Source organism: Dioscorea cayenensis, chromosome 11, assembly GCF_009730915.1.
Source record: "Dioscorea cayenensis subsp. rotundata cultivar TDr96_F1 chromosome 11, TDr96_F1_v2_PseudoChromosome.rev07_lg8_w22 25.fasta, whole genome shotgun sequence".
NCBI lineage: Eukaryota > Viridiplantae > Streptophyta > Magnoliopsida > Dioscoreales > Dioscoreaceae > Dioscorea > Dioscorea cayenensis.
The window spans coordinates 106,747-128,903 of NC_052481.1; the positions used below are offsets into that span (position 1 = coordinate 106,747).

Genomic DNA, 22,157 nt, shown 5'->3' on the forward strand with positions numbered 1-22,157 from the left:
CTTAGTACTTGCACTTGGGTGGGGCTTTTTTAAAGCCCATTTACAGCCTTTGTCCAAAACAACCTCCTAAAAGTTCAGCTTAATTAATATTAGTATAATCCAACGGTAAAAGACAGAAGTCCCAAACATGAGGTCACGAGTTTGAATCCTTTCCATGACTCCAAGTATATAAGGTCACTAGTTTGAATCCTTTCCATATGGCGACTAGTGTAAATAGTGGCTTGTAAAAAAAAAAAAAGCTTAATTTCGAAACACACGTGTATTCTTGTAAAATTTTATCTAATATGTATATTCTTGTAATTTTTAAAATTTAATATTGTATAAAATAAATCTGTATTTTTAAAATATATTTATTATATAATAGATACATTTTTTTTTACTCGGCCTTGATCAGATGTTTGGAAGAACAAAGTTTAAAAGATACTAGTCTCTTTACTAGTCAAATAAATTAATATAAGCTTTTATAATTAACCATGACTATATTTATATATATGTAGAATGAAATTATCCTTTATACAATTGTTATCTTGAATTCAAGAGCTACAAAATAAACTCTAACTTATAAATTCATTTGTTTGTAGCAAAACTCACTAATTAATAATTTTTAAAAATAATTCTATGTAAAAATTTTGATGATATCATGAAATCACACACATAAAGCATTGGGTCGGCAATTGTTGTTAGGGATGTAAACGAGCCGAGCTGAGCCGAGCCGAGCTTTGCCATGTTCAAGCTTTTGGCTAGGTACTATTTTAATCGAGCTCGAGCTCTAGCCGAGCTTTTTTCGAGCTTCATTTTTCAAGCTCAAGCTTGGTTTGTTACTATTTTAACCGAGCTCGAGCTCTAACTGAACTTATTTCGAGCTTCATGCTCGAGCTCAATTTGTTAAGAAAATTTGAAGCTTAGACTTATCTCATTAGCTTGATTATTTTTTTATTTTCTATTTTTTTATTTAGTAAAGTATCATTTAAAGCTTATTTAATGAATCATTATCAAGTGTGACTCAACTCGATTTGAGTTTGAGGATCATTTTAGTAAAAGAATAATTTAAGTTTGTTTATGGAATCATTAAGGCTTGAGTTCAAGCTTGTTAAAATCTTCATTAAATAAGTTAAAAATAATTACAATATTAACAAAATAAACATTGTGATGTAATTATCTATATTTTTTTGTAATATTATTAATGATTCGGTAAATAAGTTTGTTCATGACACTATAAATGATTATATTAGTGATTGTTGCAAATAAAATTATAAATGATACTATAAACGAGCTTTTAATTATACAATAAACGAGTTGTTTACAAGATTTAACGAGCCGAGTTTGGTGGTGTCTAGGCTTGGCTCGTTTACCTTACGAGCTCATTTAACTTAATGAACTAGCTGATTGAGCTTTTAACAAGCTGAGCCTTCAAATAGTAGTTTACAGCCCTATATGTGTGACTCAAGTTAACAACAATGACATAGTCACAAATACACCTTAATATACATGTACATATATTAATGTAATATATATACATATATATAAACGAGGTCACAATCAAGCTTATAAACGACCTTGTTCATAAGCTTATTCGCGAGCTGTGTTCGTGAACCGTGTTCCCGAGCCAAAATGAGCTAAGCTTTCGGCTGCTCAAGCTAATGAAGCTCAAACTTGGCTCATTTATTAGTCAAGCTTGAAAATGAAGCTCAAGTTTGGCTCGTTTACAATATGAGTTGAACATGAACGAGCCCTTATCGAGTCAAATATCGAGCTGCTTATAACGGCTCAGCTCAAATACACCCCTAGTTCCCCTAGTTGTTGTATGGTTTTATGATGATGTAAGTAATATATATCACCATTGTTGAGGAAACAAATATTTAGAACCAACCATTTAATATATATATAGACACCACCGTAATAGCTGAGCGTAAAACAATTGCCTTTTAAACAAGAGATAAAAACCAATAAATTATTTTTCATTTTCATGTAAATGATGACTTAATTTGGACCTCTTGTGCCACATGCACCTCACATGAACCCATGTTTTAATAAACATTGGATTGAACTGATAATGCCATCTTGAATGCGACATTATAAAATCATCATTATTAAGGATTCTAAAGGAATCATATATGGAGGGAATCATGCCTCCTGTTTGTTTGCTTGAATTGTCTTCTAGAATCTTAAAATAATTTTTTTTAAAAAAAATAATTTTCTATGTTCCACGGTTGTTGGGTGGCCATATAAAAAAAATAAAAAAAATAAAAAGGCAAGGGTGGTAGTTGGTGCATGGTCCATTTCATGTGCTTGTTTGATCATGTGAATTATTTTGGTGGTCCATAGTGCTCATTGATGGACCTCGTCAGTGATTATGATTTATTTTAAAAACTTTATTTTAAATAAAACTAGTTTTTACAAAGTGAATCAATCGTGTATATATCCAGAATTATTCTCTTTAACATATTTGAACTCTTATTATGCTTGCTTTGAGATTCAAACTCATTTTTTCACTAAACTATCAACATCCTATGTAAAGGACTAAATTTTAATAAAACAAAAGTTTGTTAGTAACTAAATATTTTTTCTATCACATAACCAATAACTAGATCTTCTTTTCATCACATAATTATTTTTAATTTTTTATTTTATTTTTATTATTAACAACTAAAAAATATTTATAATCATTATTTCTATCAAATTAAAATAAGTGTTGCACTAAATTATGGACCATTGTTCATTTTAACATCTATAAAGACAAATTTACTAGGGAGGATCACTGATAAGGGCATATTGACGACATGGCATGTGCGTACATGGAGAAGTACGAGGCAAAAGATATTTTGGTAATTTGGCGGGGTTTTTGGTAAATTTTTGAATTATCTCCGTGCTATTTTTGCCTATTTAATGTAAGCCGACTGGCAAGAGGAAAATCAGTTTCGTGATCATCATTTTCTTGAATAATAAGATTTTACTCTTCTCAATTCATGGTTATCTTTGATCAACAGAATTTGGACAACTTGTTACAGAAGACGAATCAACGGGTTCAAATATACCACTGCATCAATCACATATCATCCATTCTAGTTAATTGTGCAGTGTTATAAAACAATACAAAATGGGATGAACATTGTTAGCAACAGTTGAACAATAAAAAAAAAAGTATGATACATAGTATTCTCAACTTATTCATCCGATCATGATCACAATAATAATAATTTAAATATTAATTGTTCAACCTCATTTGCACCCTCACAAGAAAATAAAAACATAAAAACCAACACCAACCATCCCAATTTCAACCCAAATACAACCCTTTGACACTATTTTCCGGTACTGTTGCCCATTTTTCTACTCTCTCTTCTCGTCCCTCTCTCTATATCTCTCTTTAATAATTTCTCTCTTCCACTTTTTGTTATTTGCGAACACTTATTGGGGCACATTTCCTAAAATTATGCATGAGTTTTAAATCTACACGTCTCCCTCCACAAACTCTTTCATTCACTCTCTCTACCTTGCTTTTGGTTCTTTACGGACGCATACGGCATATCCTATATATATAGGGGCACTGTTTCCTAAAAATATGTGTAAGTTTTAAATCTACACTTCTCCCTCCACTCATTCTCGTTTTTGCTTTCACTCACACTCTCTCGTACTTTTTGTTTTTTGCGGCCACATATTGTATATATATATAGGGGCATGTTTCCTAAAAACATGGTAAGTGTTTAATCTGCACGTCTCTTCCCACTCAATACCTTTCTTACTTTCACTCACACACTCTCGCTTTATCTTTCTTTTCTTTTCATTCTCTCTTAGTTTTGGTTTTTCCCGAATGTCTATTGACACCCACAAACAACGTTTTTGTTTTCTCTTGTTGTCTATTAATGCCTACAGAGAATGTTTTCTATATATATAATCATTTTAATTTTTAGATTATTTAAATTTATTTATTTTAATCTCTCTCGGTACAATATGGAAGTCAACCACATGGCACATTTAAAGTGCTTCCGGTAGTTCATATTAAATAAAAAAAATTAAATTAAATAATTTTGTATTACTAATACATTAAAATAAATATTTTTTAAGTAAATGAACGAGTATATCCAAACTCTTTTTAATTGAAGTAATTTATTCATTTTTTTTAAATATATATATATATGCTCAAACATTACGAGCTTTTCATATGAACCTAAGCTTCCTTGAATGACTCCTAAAAATTTGAGCAATATTGATTAATTTTATATTTTTAAAACATATTGAGAAGTTTTAAGTAATATTTATATTAATCGTATATTTCAAATATACAATTGACCTATATAATAATAATAATATGTAAACTTAAGGAAAAATAAATAAAAATAAAAACAAGATTCTTCCAATGAGATTCTATCTTTTCATAGTGCGCTGTGCACGTCTACATCACTTATTTGGCAATATGTTCATATGTGTCATTATCACTGTATTAAATTCAATAGAAACTATTCAATGACAACTTCCACAAATTATTAAAAGTCAAAATGTGGTTTTCTTTTTCCTTCCTCACGTGGTGAAAAACACAAAGTCTTTGTTTATTACAATTAATGTCCTTTTAATTCGGAAAATTCTAACCTCAAATATATATATATATATATATATATATAGACACACAGGAACACCCTATAATAACCGTTAAATCATTATTTAACGGTTATTTTTTTTATTATAAATATAAATCTGAAAGTGAGATAAACACCATTAACTTCACCTCCAGTTTAACCCTATCTCTAGAATTAGTAATGAGACAACAGTCATTAAATGGGTGATCTAACGGTTGTTATAGAAATATTCCTAAATTTAGTTTCTGGACACATCCTAAAAAATATATTGTCATATATATAAATAACAATATAAAAACATAAATTATATATATATATATATATATATATATATATATATATATATATATATATATATATATATATATATATATCAACATAAAACATATATGTATATTTTTTTATTAAATTATACATTAAATATAGGGCAATTAAATTTGTAATTTTTCACATACGAATCAAATGTTTTAATTACTTAATGAGTGGCTCTTATTTATAATAATTATATTAAGAAAACTTAAAAGGATTTAAAAAAATAATGTAATTTTGAAATCTCACACCTCTTCCAAACACAAAAATAAAAAAATATATATATAAATAAATAAATAAATAAATAAAAATACTTGCAATGATATTAATAAGATTCCATATTTCCATGCATGTAAAAAGTAAAAACCAATCCCAACAATAAATTATATTAATAATGAAGATCATAAACATTAGGATCAGCAGAATAAGTACCAAGAATTCTCACAAACACAGAAAACTTAGAGATCTCATCAATGGCTTCCCTGACTCTAAAATCCTCCATGGAACCTTCAAAGTCAACATACAAAACATGAGGAAAAGCTCTAAGAGATCCTTTCTTCCCATCCAAACGCACATCCAAAATCATCACCGGAGACTTCCCTTCTTCTTCCTCATCATGATTTATAACCTCCAGTTTAGTCATGTTTAAATTCCTTGAAGAAAATGCTTTGAGAACTTTGAGAATCACAAGCATGCATCCACCTCTGTGTGCAATGACTATGCTTGTTTTCCTAATAACTATTTGTTCATCATGATTTGCTGCTGCTGCACCTGCAGCAGCAGCAGCAGGTGTTAATGGATCTACAATGTTGTTGTTGTTATTGTTATTGGGGTGTTTGGAGAGGATGAGGAAACGAGTGACGTTCCAAGACTCATCCTGAAGGCCATGAGCGAGAACATTGAGGCCGTAAAGTTGGGCAGCGCGAGGGCTGGCGATGGCGGCGGTGTCAAGAAGACGGTTGTCGAGAAGCATCTCGACAGCACCTGCAGTGTCTTCGACGGGTTGACGGTTGAGGCCGAGACGAGTGAGAGAACGGTGACAGTGAGCAAGGGCCATAGGATGGCTGATAACAGTTTTGAGGTGGGTGGGAAGGACGCCGGGGATGGCAAGAAGACAGTAATGGACAAAGAGATTGATTTCTTGGGTGATGAAGAGAGGGTGGCGGAGAAGGAAGTCGTAGTTGCGAAGGGCGGTGCCTTCCATGGTGCTTTCGACGGGGAGGATGGCGTGGTCGGCGAGGTTGAGGGAGAGGGAGGAGATGGCGTCGGAGAAGGAACGGCAGGGGAGTGTGGTGCAAGAAGGGATGGCGGTTTTAGCGGCGAATTCGGAGTAAGCGCCGGGAGAGCCTTGGAAGGCAACACGGATGGTGTTGATTGAGGTGGAGATGGAATTAGGGGGGGGTTTGTTTGAGGATGGAAGTGGAGGAGAAAGTGTTAGAGATATCATGCCATTGGAAATGGCCATAAAATTTTTTGGAAGGGTTCTTGGTTTTTGTTTGGTTGTGTGTTTGTGGTGTTCCTTAATAGAGTGAGGTTTGAGGTTGTTGGGAATTGAGTGATGATTTGAGTAGTAGGAGGATGGGTTTGTGGGGGGATATATATAGAGAGGGGGATGTGGAGTTTGTGTGTTATTGGATTTTATTATTATTATTATTATTGTTATTAAAGTGCGGGTGTTTTAGACACAGTGATTTTTGGGGTTAATTTTTTTTAATGTGTAACTTAACTATGGTCTTACCTCATTTTAATAATTGAACTTTAATTTATATCAAAATAATTATTTATTTTTAATTTTATTTTACCAGACAGTCAAATCACATTGTTGATTTGTTAACTAAATAGCTTATGTGGTAGTCGAAAAATCTGTGTCAGCTTCTCTGTGACACATCAACTATCCTACTTTGACTATATATGTCACCAAATTTGAAGATTTCACATACTGCCATATCAGCTATTTGGTTCCAAAATCAATTGGGGTGATTGTCTAGTGAAAAAAATTAAAGATGAGTGACCATTTTAATACAAATTGAAATTCAGTTATCAAAATAAAACTTGACTATAGTTAAGTGATCTATGAAAAAAATTAACCGGTAATTTTTGAAAGTGGGGTACTCAAGAACATATAAAAAAAAGAGAAGATTTTTAGCAAATTTTTTTTTTTTTTTGCTTACAAAAGAATTTAAATTTGAAAATTATTTACTTAAAAACTTTAAAACTCTATTTTTTTGATTTTATAAAATAAGAATAAATCACTTATTAAAGATGTATATAAATATAAAAATATTATTTTAATATATTTGTGCTTTTATTTTATATGAACTGAAATTTAAAAAAATATATATATATATATATTTATAAATATAAATATTTTATACATAAAATTCAATGCAAATAGATGAAAAAATTGTTAATAAATTTTATTATTTTTTAATCCAAATTTGTTTAAAAAAAAAATATTAACCATAAACTTTTGAATAAAGTACTGGCATGGTAAGTCTTATGTTAGATCAAGATCTTCAATGTGACCTATCAATATTGTGTCCACTACTAATCCATTCATAAATAAATACACACACACAGATGCATCATGCATGTATTGTTGGTAATATATGGAAGGACACTTATCAAACAGGAGTGTATTATTGTATGTGCATTAATGAGTCATGGGTCACCGCCACCCACTTGAAGATTTTTTTCACCGGTGTTTTTCAGAGATGTGCTACAGGGTCACTATAAGTGCATGAAAGAGAGTGGTAATTAACTAATGGTTTGCTGGCTGGCTGGCTGGCTGGCTGGTTGGCTGGTCGGTGGTTACTTTCCTTGTGTTTAACTCTTTATAGATCTATAAGTGAATGTATTATTGGCATTGTAGGATAGAATAATGATAATAATGAACTTAACTTTAGGACAATTATTGATTCATGGGTCCCAAGACTTCCCAACTGCACATGGATTCTAAGTTTTGTAGGGTAGGGGAATAAGATCACTGTTCTTGTCTTCTTCCTAATGTTCCTCTTGATTAATTTTATTTATTTATTTAAATTTTTTTTTTTTTTTGGTTCATAATGCTTGGTAGTCGTTCAACTAATTTGTGAAATATTAACCAATCACACATAAAAAATTTAAATATGCAAAGCAATAAATAAATTTCATGAGATCACTTCAGTGTTGATTTTTTGAAAAATATATATAAATGTAATTAATATTTTAAAATTTAAACCGCTCACCTCAACTAATGTTGTAAAAAAAAATTGATCCGATGGTAATTTATTTATAACTCAGTGAAAATATTTATAAATATATCTTCCTCCATCCGATCAATCACTTTGCTAAATCATTTTAACTGAAATATCATCAGTGTAAATTATCTATTTTATTATTATATATCTTTTATTAGTCTAAAAAAAATTAATAAAATGGGCAATGTGAGTATTTCTTGTAAAACTAAGAGTTTATAAAGTACATATATAAGCATAGATGAAGATCAATAAGTTCGAAGTCTCAATATATATGTTAACATTGATAACCACAATTTGTGTGTGTGTGTGTGTGTGACTCCAATTATTTCACAAGAATCTTTTTGTAAATTAAAAAAACAAATAATTTGTTAATATTTCAAAGCATCATCACTTGGTCTCTTTGTTATTGAGTGGACACAATTTTGTCAACTTTTCATTGATTTAAGACAAGTTAGTTGAATTATTGAATCAAAGCTACCAATTGTTCAGAAGTTAAAATAAAAAAAAAAAATTCTCTGGTTTGAAAAATATACACATAGTGAACAAATGCATGTGTTGAAAGGATTGTTTGGGTCCTACTTAAACCAGACCAGGGTTTAGTTATGAGAACCCCTTGATCTCCTATTCGGCTTATAACTTGAAACTGAACTGCCCATCCAGTACAAACAGATACTGGACTTGTAACACTTAGTTGTTTTAGTGTGGGGTATGCCCTTGTCTTAGGGAAGATGATCACCACACAAGAGCACATGCCAAAGTCCTATGAGTGATTAACATCTGCCCCATAAGGACTTTAGTGGGGCTTCTTTAAAGTTTTTCTAATTGATTCTCAAGTCATGCTCAATTAATTTAAGAGCTTTATCACATCATGTAGAACCTGAAAATGACTTCTATATATATATATATATATATATATATATATATATATATAATCTCTAAAACTGACCTGAATTTTCTACTGATTAAACTATGCTTAGGGATCAATTCAAATGACAAAAAAACCCTTGTCTATCTTCTATTACAGATGTGTAATTAACTAAAGTTGAGGACATTTTGGACTTCTCAATGCTGTTATTAAGTTTTCGACAACCATTAACTACAGAATTTACATAAAGGTCATATGAACCCCCAAAAAAAAAATAGAGAATAAAGAGATATTTGCATGAGTAGATACAGGCAAAAAACCCTTAATTTTATTTGATATCTACATATATATATATATATAACTTTGAATTCATTTTGTACCAGAATGAGAGTTTTCTCATTTTCTCATCCTAAGTAACAATTGCAATGAAGAGATTAGTACTAACAGCTGACTGGCTGTTGTAAGATGCCATATTGTACAATTAGAGTTCTATGCAACTGGACCTAATAAATATAAAAATAAAAAATATTAAAGAAATTAAAATATACCATGGTGGTTGGGACTTTTCTAGAAGGGAGAATTAATTTAAGCTTTAAGATGTACAAAGCTTAATGATAGATCATTAATCTACAAAGAATAATGTACACATCTGCCTAGCTTTACTTAAAACAACATCATTATTTGATGTACACTATTTGAATATTTAACATCAGATTTTCATCATGTGAATCATGACTCTCCTCTTAACAAGTGTCTTAATAATAGATTAGCACCTACTTCAATTGATATCTAGTGACCTAATTGTTTGCTTTTCTAAGAAAAAATAATTGCACATTGCTGAGCTAATAACTTTTTTTTATTAGGCTTACATAATAATACTCCGTTACATTATTATTCACAGATAAATAAAACCTATAAATTTTGTTTTAGATAATAATCATTGAAAACCCAGTAAATAAAATATTCAATAATGGCAATAAAAATAGAGCATTGAGAGCTAACCATTACTAGCACACCTATTGTGTGCTTTCATGCCATTTGAAAGGAGAGATGGCTGACACTATCTCTGACAGATAAGTTGAATAATAACCTGCATAAAGGCATTGCCACAGATAACTATACTGTTTTACTTTTTGAATCAATCATGAATTCCAAGAGATTTAAAAAAAAAACTATTTACTCCTGATACAAATTGAAGGCGGATAAGTACCAATTTTTTGTGCATGTGTATGATCATGCTAGAATTTGTCTTTAAGCTTCTCATACAGAGCCCACAGGCCAAAGCCTAGAATGGTGTCTCTGGCAAAGCTCTTGAATGTGTTGATAATCCAACCGTTGGATGTGTTGTTATTTGATGTTCTGCCAACAAGATCACGGAAACGCAGGTTTCCCTGATCGGATATTAGTGAGTAGATAACTCCATTCATGTGACCCTTCCCAATAATCCCCACTACTCTCTTGCAATTGTTCACAGCTTTGCTCCTTTTCAGTGACCAAGCAAGGTACTGAACACACAAAGTAGTTTTACATTTCAGTGTTTTCTTGAGTTAAGAAGCACTATATGCAAGCAAAGAAATATTTAGTCGGTACTTCCTATGATGATAAAAATACCGTGTCACGCTCATGTATGAGAGGCTGCAGGAGTGAAGGGTATGAAAAGCTCAGTTTTTCATACAGCTGCAGTGGACTGTCACCGGGGAGTTGACCCTATATCAATAATGAGAAATTGGTCAATATAAAACTTAATTGGAATTCAAAAAATTGGCAATCAGATGATGCTTTCAGTGAAAGTTACAGAATTTCCGAACAGATTGAATTCGGTTTGGTAATGTCTGTGGAGGGCCAGTGGAATCAAAATCTTAAAGGTTGTCAACTAAGATCTTTAACCCATTTTCGGGCCCTTAAAGGTCATTGTGATGTTAACTAGCTTTTTGGACAGACGGGTATAACTCTATATGCAAAAACAAGAGGAAGTAATAAACAGGCATGCATATATGATTAAAAAGCCTTGTTGTGTAGCTATACATGGATATAATTATATAGTTATCCAACATAGCCACTGCAGAGAGAAAAATTGAGCTATATTTGAAATAAATGGAGAATCAAACAGAAAGCTATCACAAGGAAAACAGAAAAATTATTTCAAATGCCCGGGATTGATTTTCAGGTTATCTGGTAACAAGTACCACTAATACTCGCATAACAAAAAGGTATTGGTAATAAAGGCACTAGGAAAATATAGTGTCAAGATCACTATGTACAGACATCAACTTTAAAATCTTCGAAAAAACGGAAACAAATGCAACAAGTTAGAAAATTGCCTTCAAATCGTTCTCAGGCAGTTCAATAGATGGAGAGGTTATGCCTTGAATGAGTGAGAAGATGAATCGCACTTTTTCACTCCACATTAGAGAGCGCCAAGCCCTTTCTAGCTGATGCATAACAAGGATTCATAACATGATGCTCAATGCAAGATATTTTGTAAAAGAATTCAAATATCCTGGATTATACTCAACAGTTATTTCAATCGGTCGATCTCCTAAAACAATCTGAGCTCCCACTTCTTCAGAAGCTTTCCTAGCAGCTCGAAACTGCAAAATTTAAAAACATCTACATATATATAATTCATGATTATAAATATAGAATGGTTGGTGCACTTGAAGAACTAAACTAAACTACTGTTTTATATGTCACCTCATCTCCAAAAGGCCGGTTTGCAGTTGAAGAAATCTTTGAAGAGAAAACCGCTAAAAGCAACCGCAAAGCCAAAGCACTTTGACCCCCTGTCATCCACATGTTTGTTTAAGTATGCCATTTCAAGAATGCGGGGCCAATGCTTATCCACATATTAACTGCTGTTATTTATCATGCCTTATATGCAGGTCATGCAAAAAATCACATCCAATAAGATTTTATTTCTAATTATTATTCATAATTACAACAATAAACCAGTAGAGAAGTGCTATTAATTGATGAAGAAGGGCATGAAGTTATAATTTCAGATAAAGTATACTTTTCAGTTATGACCAATTATGAAAGTGCAGTAAAGTTCGTGTTAGCCAATTAAATTTACAGTTTGCAAATCCTTCTTAGAGATTGGGAAAATGCAAACAAGCAGAGCATGGATAAGGGGCTTCTATATTATGCATTTGAACAAGAGAATTTCTTTAACATCTTAGGCATGCAATTTAAAGGATGGCATAATCAAAAGTTACCCAAGTTTATACTACGGTTGACAGCTCCAAAGAATTGAGCCCCGCTTAAGGAGAACATATTTGATTTTGAAAGCTGTGCATCTTCAGCATTATCAGAAGCATACATTATTCCGGCTCTGAAAATGAATTCTGCAAATTAACAAGTAAGCCCAAATACTAAATCATATTCAGGGGATTTTTTTTATTTTTAAATTGTAAGATTTCTAAAACAAGATGGTAAAGCATACATGCAGACTGTCTTTAGCACTATTGTATTAGCTATGCAAGATGAATACGTGCGGCAGAAAGAATGTTAAAATTGAGGATCCTCATATCTGGAATCATAAATCAATGCATCTGCAATAAATGTTGCACAGAAGACACCATTTTCACAAAGGGATGCTGGGGCTAGATAAAATTCCAATACACCAATCCTGCCAGCAGCACCAATTGCTTACATCTGATAAACCTAAAATTGGCATATAAGAGCAGAAAATCTCACTCCCATAGAAAAAATATCTAATAACTCAAGAACTAAGGACATGTTTTCTTTCTCAAGATATAACAATGAGGAAAAGGGAGAACAGTGACCCCAGATAGAAACTAATCTCTAATTATTAGAAACAGCTCAAATGCCACCTTACACCACTTCTGATGAATCTCATTTTCCTTCACTAAGCTGCTTGCTTATCATCTGCATGGCACATACCTCTGCATATTTACTTCGATAACCTAGTATTCTTTCCTCTAAAGATTATTCTAAAATCCCATCAACATATCATACAATTCGAATTTTAAGAAAACAAATTCACAATTCTCCGCATTCTTATGCTATTGGAGCCGCATTAATGACACGAAGCACCTTTCAATCCTTGAAATATTAAACTTCCTGTACTAATAGAATCCTAAATTACAAGATAAATCTTTTCAGACATGGAATTAGGTTATCATAAAAAGCATAAAAACCTTAAATAGGTTCCATCAATAAACAATTGAAAATCAAAACACTATCAACAAATGAATTCTAGAAAACAATGCCAATGATTACGAAACGAACAAGCAAGGATCTTTAGAAAAATTCATGAACGGGCGCAATAATCGCTGAGCATTAGAGAACTCATCTGGATGAGCAAATAAGCATAGAACGTTTGCAAGTTTGGCAATGTAGACCTGCTTCTGCATAGCTCGACGACGACATTATCAGGCATCAAAGCCCTCACTACACGCTCCACATCGGAGGCGGACTCTGCAGCCAAGTGAGAGGTGCCCAGTAGCCAGATCTCCTCCGGCTCAACGAACTCCGTCCTCCATGCCGGAACCGGGCCGAATCGATGCTTCGCGATCCGGACTAGGGTTCCATCAGCGGCGAGATCCATCAGCTCCGTGTGCTTCTCCTCCAAGAAGGAACGAGATTCTTCGATGAACTCCGACTTGTAGTCGATTCCCGGCGGTGGCGGCCGAATCGAACACCTAGGGTTCCGGCGAGGAGAGGATCTCGATGAGAATCGGAGGGTTGGGCGAACGGGAGAAGCGAGGGTTTCCATCGGGCCGGTTTGGCGGGGAAGAGATCGGATGGGGTTTGTTTGGCGGGGATGAAATCGTTCTGATTTTGAATTTTGGTCCGAGAATGCGCCACGTGGCAGCTTTTCTGTCGTTGAAAAGGTAGGGTCTATTGATGTTTAAGTTGAACCGGCGGTACACTTGAAATTTGTAACTCTCAAATTTGTCAGTATTTTTTATTAGTTCTAAATTCTTTATTTTTTTTAAATATGAATTGAAAATCAAGTACTATAGCAGCCATACATCCTTTGTTGATTTATATACTTATATAAATATATAAATATAATTTTATTTTATGGTGGAAACCCTATTGAGCAGGGAGAGCACTTCTCATCCCTGCGTTACTACAAAGATTAGGGAGTTTTCTAGTCCCTCGTCCTAGCTAGTGGAGGGAACGGGGATTCCCCATCCCGAACGGAGTGGTTCATGGATATAACAAACTAGACTTAGCTATGGATATCTTAATAAATGATTTTAAAAAATAAATAAATTATAAATTTATGAGAACATAATAACAAAGTACACAGTTGAAAAAGAACTACAAAAAATAAAGTCTACACAAAGAATAATTTATAGTAGGAGTGGAAACATACATTATAAAAAATAAAGACTACAAAGAGCAACACATAACAAGGAGATGGGATAAGATGATCCCGGACACAAGGATTTTAATCCTGAGAAAAGAATAAGCTCTAGGCTGCTAGCCAGCCATATGAATCTAATAACACCTATTCATCAAAATTACGCTCATCTCACATAGGAGGTCTTGGAAACTAAATGCTTATTATGTTTACAATATTTGTAAAAAAAAACTCCAACTTCTACCTTTTAGGGGTGGAAACAAAGACTATAGAGAGTAACGTACAACAAGAAAACAAGAGGAAAGTATCCATGACACAAAAGGGTTCGCATCCTTAAAAAAGAACCATCATTGGGCTGCTAGTTGGCCATCGAATTTGACACTTGCTCATCAAGATGGCATTCATCTTGCGTAGGAGCCTCTTGAAATTGAATGCTTCTCTTCACATCATCAACAAAAAATTTCTACTTTTGTCAAAATTTCTACTTTTGTCGTTTGATTGTGAGTTGCAAATACCCAAAAAAGAAACATGTGATATGTTTTTAAAAGAGCTGGAGCATGATAAAGAGTTTTAAAATTGAAAATGCATTCAATTATAACTAATAATTTTTCATATAGGGCACCAAATTATGATCATTTCTCATATTTCTGTCCAAACTTCAATTTGAATCAAAATGGTTACTTAATTTTAATATTGTTCCACCGAGTGGTCACCCGAGAAATTCTAGCCTATTTTTGATGATGTATATGCTAGAAATTCTCTATCATCATATATATATATATATATATATATGACACATATAATTCTATCTCACCTGCTGATAAAGAATTTATGACATTATATCATAAAAAATAAGCCGAAATCTGTTTGATGATTCTCTGGTGGAACAAAATTGAAGGTGAGTAATCATTGTGATTCAAATTGATGTTTGGACCACAAAATAAAAAAGAGCTATAGTTTGATGCCCTATCAAAAAATATACCCGCCAAATATGCCACCTAAAAGCTATAGCTAAAAGAACCCAAGAGACTACTTAAAAGAATTAATTCTTTCGAGCCGGGCATCCAAAGATCCTCTGGAGACTTGAGGGGTTTAGGGTTGCCTAAGGACTAATTTTTATTTATTATTAATCGGATGTTATATTATCTGAAATACGGGTATGTATATGTGGGTACTTTTTAAATGAATTTTTATTTATATTTTTTCTAGGTTTTATCTTGTATGACCTTTTGATTAGTGAATAGTATTTTTTTTTTTTTAATGAAATTGAAGGGGTAATTTTTCATCAATTTTAACAGGTATTTACCGCAATCTACCCCTAAGAAAGTTTTAAAAAAATAAAATCATGTTAAACTAGACCTTTCGTTATTTTGATTCAGTGAAACAATTACATATTTAAAAGGGTTTTTTACTTGCATACCCTTATGAAATCATGAATTTACTTAAATACCCTCATAAAAATGATATTTGCTTGTATACCCTTACAAATTAATTATATTTACTTATATGCCCCTATGGTTAAGTTGACTATTGATGGTGTTAAATCAATGGATGGAATAAGAGTAAATTACCAAAATGGGTTTGCTTATATACCCCTCTAAAAAATTTTTTTTCTTATTTTATAGACATTACACATTTCATTCAACAAATGGGTAAATTACTAAAATGGGTTTGCTTATATACCCCTCTAAATTTTTTTCTTATTTTGTAGATATTACTCATTTCATTCAATAAATGATCTTTATGGGTTTGTTAATATACCCATCAATTTTTTTTATTATATTTTATAGACTTTAAATTATAGATAACTAATGTAATTTTTTTATATACGCAATAATTTTTTTAAAAAAATTATTAAAAATCATGAATTTTTGAGTAAATTCATATTTTTAAGATTTTTACAATATCTAAAAAATTTACATTATCACTTGCTCTTTACAATCACAACCTAAAAATAGGTAAAAAATTACGACATGTAACAATATATAACAAATAATTTCATACACATACTCAAAATATTATCACATATGAAATTTATAAGAAAGAAGTCCAATAAATTTTTTTGAACATCCATCCAATATCAAGATTTTTACCATCAAGTTCTCTAAAGGACATCAAATTTTTGAACAAAACAAGTTCTCCATAAAATTCTTTAAAACAAATTACATCCAACACCAACTTTTTTAACATCAACTAAAATAATACATATGTTCATTAATGCAAAAACACACTAAACTTCTAAAAAACAACAATCTCCAAATAACACAAATAACAACCTCAAACTCCATTCTCAACATCAACCTGAAAAATGAAAATGAATTTGCGATTAGAACTTAAAAATAAATGAAATCATTATAGGAAAGACAACATGAAGAAAGAATGAAACTCATAATCAATAACCAACAAAAAATAAGAAAATGAAGATATACATGTTTAAGTATCAATTGTGGAACATCCAACTCATTGGTTTTGATTCTCCCTTCTAATTTTCTTAGGCCTCCCACTTTTTTTTACTGTTGGTGGCACATAAACATTGTATCCTTCCCTTGATCTTGATCTTCCCCTAAATAAAATATTTCTTTTGTTAAAAATGAGTATGACATGAATGTATTGAAGCCCCTAACAAAATATTCATTGCTTACCTGTAGGCTTGTTGAACATTAGATGATGAAGCCATAGATTGCATTGAAGGATCACTTTCTTTCTCTGGCTCTTTACATTTTTTTGCATGATGACCAAAAGATCCACACCTTTTGCATTTGTGCCTACCTTTCTTGACTTCATCAAAACCTTTGATCCTATTTTTCCACTAGTCTTCTTCTTAATTCAGATGGTGCCACTTCACCCTCATTTCTAAGCCACTCAATAACTCTATCTGCAACCCAATTTTTGGTAGCCATTTTGTTCCCACTTTTGTTCACTGAACTACATGAATGTTCTCCTTGCATTGTCTTGATTTGAAATACATCTTCTTCCGGTAGTGTAGATGCATGAACTCTCCATGAGCAATCTTCAGAAGCACATCTTGCTGTTACTCTTCTTTGGTCACTTTTAATATAAGTTATTGAGAACTCTTTCAATATAGCAAAATGTTGTAAACATCTTCTATAATGATAGACATCTTCAAACTTTCTTCCAACTTCTATAATGGGATTTTCTTCATCAACTTCATAAATCTCACCTTCAAAGGCATCAACATGTTTGTCATCATCGGAGTCACTGCTATTATAGAGAGAATGATAACTTTTTTCACTTTCAACCTCCATATCTTCATCAACTCCTGTAGAGACACTATCCTCATCACTGCCTACATAGTCCTCATCTGATTCATCTTCATCTGCCTGTTGCATTTCATTTATGATTCTTGGTTCAGTTTCAATTGGATCACATGAGCTTCCTTCTATTTGATGCACTTGGTAACTTTGCTTTCGTAGGGCATATCTTGTTCCCTCATTTGCTGTTTCCAACCCCCCTTGTACTGCAATAGGTGTAACATCATCCAACACCACATAAATCTCACATGTTTTATCTTCTTTCCACATATCTAATGCATGCAGAAGATCTGGATCAGTGATGATTTCAACAAACTCCCTTGGCTCCACACCTCTTATGATGCACCAATACTTTGGAATTTGGTTGATATCCCAAGAAAAAAACTGTGATAAATCTTCTTCTAGTGTCTTCAAGTTGTAGAAATCTATATCTATCACCATTGTCTTCTGCCTTCCCAAACAATATTTTCTTTTAGCATCCCCATGGTTCTTGAAATATCCACCATATTTAAATTTGAGTCTTAATGTAGAAGAACTTTCCATTGTATGAAATGATCTGCCAATAATCAACATATACCATTAGGATGAAATTCTATGACCATGCTAAAAGGCAAGAAAAATTGAGTATAGTTGGCAACACTTTCTAACTAAAAGTGTACATGAAAGGATATACAATCTTCAAATAGTTGCAAAACCCAAAATTAAAAGAAAAATTTGGATTAAAAAAACATCACCAAGATAACAAAAAAACATTACCATGTTCAACAACACAAACATGGCTTTTTGAATTAGTGAAGCATGAAGGCATTTTTTTATATAGTCAAGCATTAACTTATGAAACTTCTTACCTGTACCGGTTGTAGAAGAATCAAAAACCTTCTATTATTGCTTCACCGCTTATATACAAGAAACCCAAACTCACAGCAGTGAGAAGAAAAAAAAAGAGCAAGTGGATATAAAGAACAACAATATAATGACGTCCGGGACATTAGGTTTTGATACAAAGTCCAAAAAGAAAGATATATACAAAGGCATTTGCCAAGTTCTTTCTTCGATGCAATGCCTCTACTTAAGGTGCGAGCAATTACCTTGCATTTGTATACTTGAGAGCAAAAGTACATTAGTCAGTTGGTAGGAAAAGATGTAATTTGTAGAATTTTGGTACAGAATCATATGCTAAACTAAGATTTACATAAATTAGTACAAGGGATAACAAATCTGGTAGTATTAGCAGATTATTTCTGAGAATTCCTTCTTTCTTTGGCCACAATAAAAAATAGTTCAGTATTTCATAAAAACTTTTTACATCGTCGATAATACGTACAATACAAATTTTTATTTGGTTTCATCAATCAATGATATAATATAAGAAAAGGCGGACATAGGCATTAATAATTTTTTTGTTTCCAAATTCATCTTGAAAACTAAATGGCAATACCGAATTTTACGAGACTTTCGATTTCCAAAGCAACAAGTTTAGTCGATTAAGCATTGGTCGCTGAATCATTCCTTATCCTTGATTCAACCGAAAACATTTTTTTAAAGAGATTTTCCTCGGATAGTCTTCGTTTGAAAAAAATTAGAAAGGAAAATTTATTTGCATATATAGAATAAACCAATCTTAAGTTTTACTAATACTAGATAACAAAAGAAGTAAAGTTCTTAATGCTATAGAAGAAGAAGAAGAAAAAAAAAAAGCTTAAGGAATATGTTGTACTAATCAGTGAACTGATTGAATTGTCATGCAGCGGGTGACTGAAGCACGGAACAATGTGGTGATCACTGGGACGGGATGTGGGCTAGGGCTGCTCTCATCGACAAAACCGACCCAAGCTTTCTAACCCTCAAAGACATCGAATCGCTTAGGAATGTATACTCGCCTAAGTATTTGCCTCCTATAAAGGAACCAATTTATAATGGCTTGCCTAATAGTGGTTCTGCTGAAGAACATCATGATGACCAAGTTGCAGATGAGAGCAGTTTGGTTAACCAGATATCTGGTGCCACAACCAAACATTAAAATTATTCTTTCCTTTTTTTTATATATTATATTATTATTATTAATACTTTTCCAGTTTATTACAAGAGAGAGCATAAGAGAGCTTTTCAAAGGTTGTTTTGTTGTTGTGCTCAGTTTGCACATTTATGGCTGGTTGTAGTTCACTCCAACAAAGTAATTGCCATACTCTTATCTACTATTACCAACCTATCCTTGAATAAAAAGGCTATTATTGTAATGTTGTATGTTTCGGGAAATGAGTTTTTGCATCTCATAAAAATATCTTCTCACAAGTCTAATCTCAAAACATAAACTAAATCAAGAAAATAAACAAAGATCAATCTTTATCACACTATGAAAAGAGAAAGGAGAACATACAGCCACACAAGAACCCTAGTGATCAATCAGAAAGAAACATTTTCCTGGTTAATTTCTGAAGAATTCCAACAAAACAAACGCATCATACTCCAATCCATTAACAAATAATCACCAGCAAAGGATCAAGAACCATAGATCAAGCAACCAAACATGAAAGAATCCCTCAAGAACCATAGATCCAACACACTAAATCATGGGAAAATAATTCCAAAATAATATAAAAACAACAAAATGCTCATCCCAACCTGGTCGTCTTGCAACTCTAGAACCCCTATTGACCAAGAATAAAAGGTCACAGAAAAGAGGAAGAAAGGATGGAGAAGCCCTCAGACCGCCATTAACGAGCGAGCAACGATGGAAGGGTTCTTGTTTGGAAGAAATGGGAAAGAAAGAGTTAAGGGTTTTTGTTGGAAGAAATGGGAAAGAAAGAGGTAAGGGTAATTACGTAATTTTATTAAGTTGGGTTAAGTGGGAACTATGGTTAATTCCATAAACCTTAACAGTGGCTAACGGTAACTAACGGCAGGGATATGCAAGTAAAAAAATTAATTTTATGGGGGTATGCAAGCAAATAGTTTTTTTATAGGGGTATTTAAGTAATTTTATGGTTTTGCAGGGGCAGGCAAGCAATTTTCACTATTTAAAATATGTTATACATTCTACAATATTATTGTTGAAGAACAAAAAATATTTAAAACATAAAGATGAAAAATATTCAAATGAACTATAAATTTTCAGCTAGAAACGCCATAAAAGATATAGACATGTATAAAGATGCACAAGTTACAATGACTTAATGACTTTTGTATGAATAAATTTCATTGCTATATAATATTGGAGGAGAGGAAATACTGCTTCTCACATAAAACCCCCACTTTAACCAGCAAAATAATATTAATAAATGATATTGTGCTTTAGTGTATAGGGTATAAATAATATTAACAAATAACGCTGTGAGAGTAAGGTTGCAAACCATCTCTACATAGGAATAGATTTCTCCTAACAAAAATTTTTTGCATAAAAAAAAAAGTGAGGCTTGCCTCATTAAAAATTGATCTCATTATCATATTTTCATATTTATTTCTCTCGTTATTATATATATTTTATATGTGTGTATGTATCATGAATGTATGTATAAATATACATACATTTATACATTTATACATATGTATAGATATATATACATATATATATATATATATATATCTTTCATAATATGATATTCAACTAGATTGAGTTGTCTCCTGTTTGTGTCCTGGACTAAGTCAGAGTTTCCTATTTATTTTAGATGGATGCGTGGCCGGGTCAAGAAATTTAAGATAAAAAGACAAAGGAAAAGAGCAACCAAATCTCTTTTGTTTCTTTTGATGTCACGTTAATTAGCATTCAAACCAAGTTTGGAAAGAAGTTAAGCCGGCCGAAAGCCTACAAGAAAGGTCTTGATCAAGTACAATATATCCAATTTATATTATGCCAAACAAATTCAAGATTAATTTTAAACAATAATATCCATTTCATCTACTTTCATCATAAATAACCCCTTTCATATTTTATTATCTAATATTCTCTGTTTTTTTTATATTAATTTTATTGTCTTTGAAAATATTTGAACTACTATTTTCATTAAAAATTAAATATAAAATAAAAAATACATCAACTGTTAGTCTACTACTAATATTAGTAAGTTAATAAATACATATATTTTAAGCTAATAAATAATTTAAATAAATGAGGTTATTCATATCATTCTAAACATATATGTAGAAGTAGATTTAATAGAAGCTTAGCAACACTGTAATCGACAAGAGATTCGGTCACTCATTTTACCTAGTACAATTAAGGATAGATGTTTCATTTTTTATAATGGTTTTCTAGATTTCACCGGTATCATATTTTTGCTCAATCTCTTTTCATCAGTCAACCTCCTACTTCACCTCTGATGGAATATGGGCACACTTCTCTACCAGTAGTTTTGTATTTGCTCTTTATTTTTATTCCACTTCATGTAATTATCATTTTAATTTTTAATGAGGTTGCAGGTTATCTATATTTATTAAAAAAAATTACAGAAAAATAAAAATGCTAGGGTTTTTATTAAACATTTAAACAGATATTTTATAAGAAAAAAAGGCAAGTAAAACATGAAACATGATTCACTAGGAAAAGAGGACAAATGGATCCGGACC

At 31.9% G+C, this 22,157-nt stretch overlaps 2 protein-coding genes across 3 annotated transcripts; both read right to left on the reverse strand.

Annotated features, from left to right (window-relative positions):
- Positions 1 to 5,236: 5,236 nt before the first annotated feature.
- LOC120271922 (arogenate dehydratase 1-like) lies at positions 5,237 to 6,352 on the reverse strand. Its single transcript, XM_039278605.1, has one exon. It carries the CDS (start codon positions 6,346 to 6,348, stop codon positions 5,272 to 5,274), a length of 1,077 nt encoding a protein of 358 aa, XP_039134539.1. The 5' UTR covers positions 6,349 to 6,352; the 3' UTR covers positions 5,237 to 5,271.
- A 3,473-nt stretch (positions 6,353 to 9,825) lies between these two features.
- On the reverse strand, positions 9,826 to 13,749 carry LOC120271932 (traB domain-containing protein). Of its 2 annotated transcripts, none has more exons than XM_039278617.1 (8): positions 13,352 to 13,749; positions 12,203 to 12,318; positions 11,682 to 11,770; positions 11,504 to 11,578; positions 11,309 to 11,419; positions 10,599 to 10,694; positions 10,198 to 10,492; positions 9,826 to 10,077 (listed from the first exon to the last, which is right to left on the reverse strand). In XM_039278617.1, the coding sequence occupies exons 1-7, from the start codon at positions 13,723 to 13,725 to the stop codon at positions 10,226 to 10,228; spliced, it is 1,128 nt and encodes a 375-aa protein (XP_039134551.1). In that variant the 5' UTR covers positions 13,726 to 13,749; the 3' UTR covers positions 9,826 to 10,077; positions 10,198 to 10,225. The 2 variants fall into 2 exon arrangements, with proteins under 2 accessions (XP_039134551.1, XP_039134550.1); XM_039278616.1 differs by having other exon boundaries at positions 12,203 to 12,331; positions 13,299 to 13,749.
- Between the last annotated feature and the right edge of the window lie 8,408 nt (positions 13,750 to 22,157).

Bases quoted from the DNA above. Each gene is read 5' to 3' on its own strand.
- LOC120271932 (XM_039278616.1), bottom strand. From the start codon at position 13,725: ATGGAAACCCTCGCTTCTCCCGTTCGCCCAACCCTCCGATTCTCATCG. The intron at 11,771-12,202 runs GTAACTTTTGAT...TGTGGATGACAG, and splicing joins CAACCGTAGTATAAACTTGG to GGGGTCAAAGTGCTTTGGCT. The intron at 10,493-10,598 runs GTATTTTTATCA...TTGTGTGTTCAG, and splicing joins TCATACATGAGCGTGACACG to TACCTTGCTTGGTCACTGAA.
- LOC120271922 (XM_039278605.1), bottom strand. From the start codon at position 6,348: ATGGCCATTTCCAATGGCATGATATCTCTAACACTTTCTCCTCCACTT.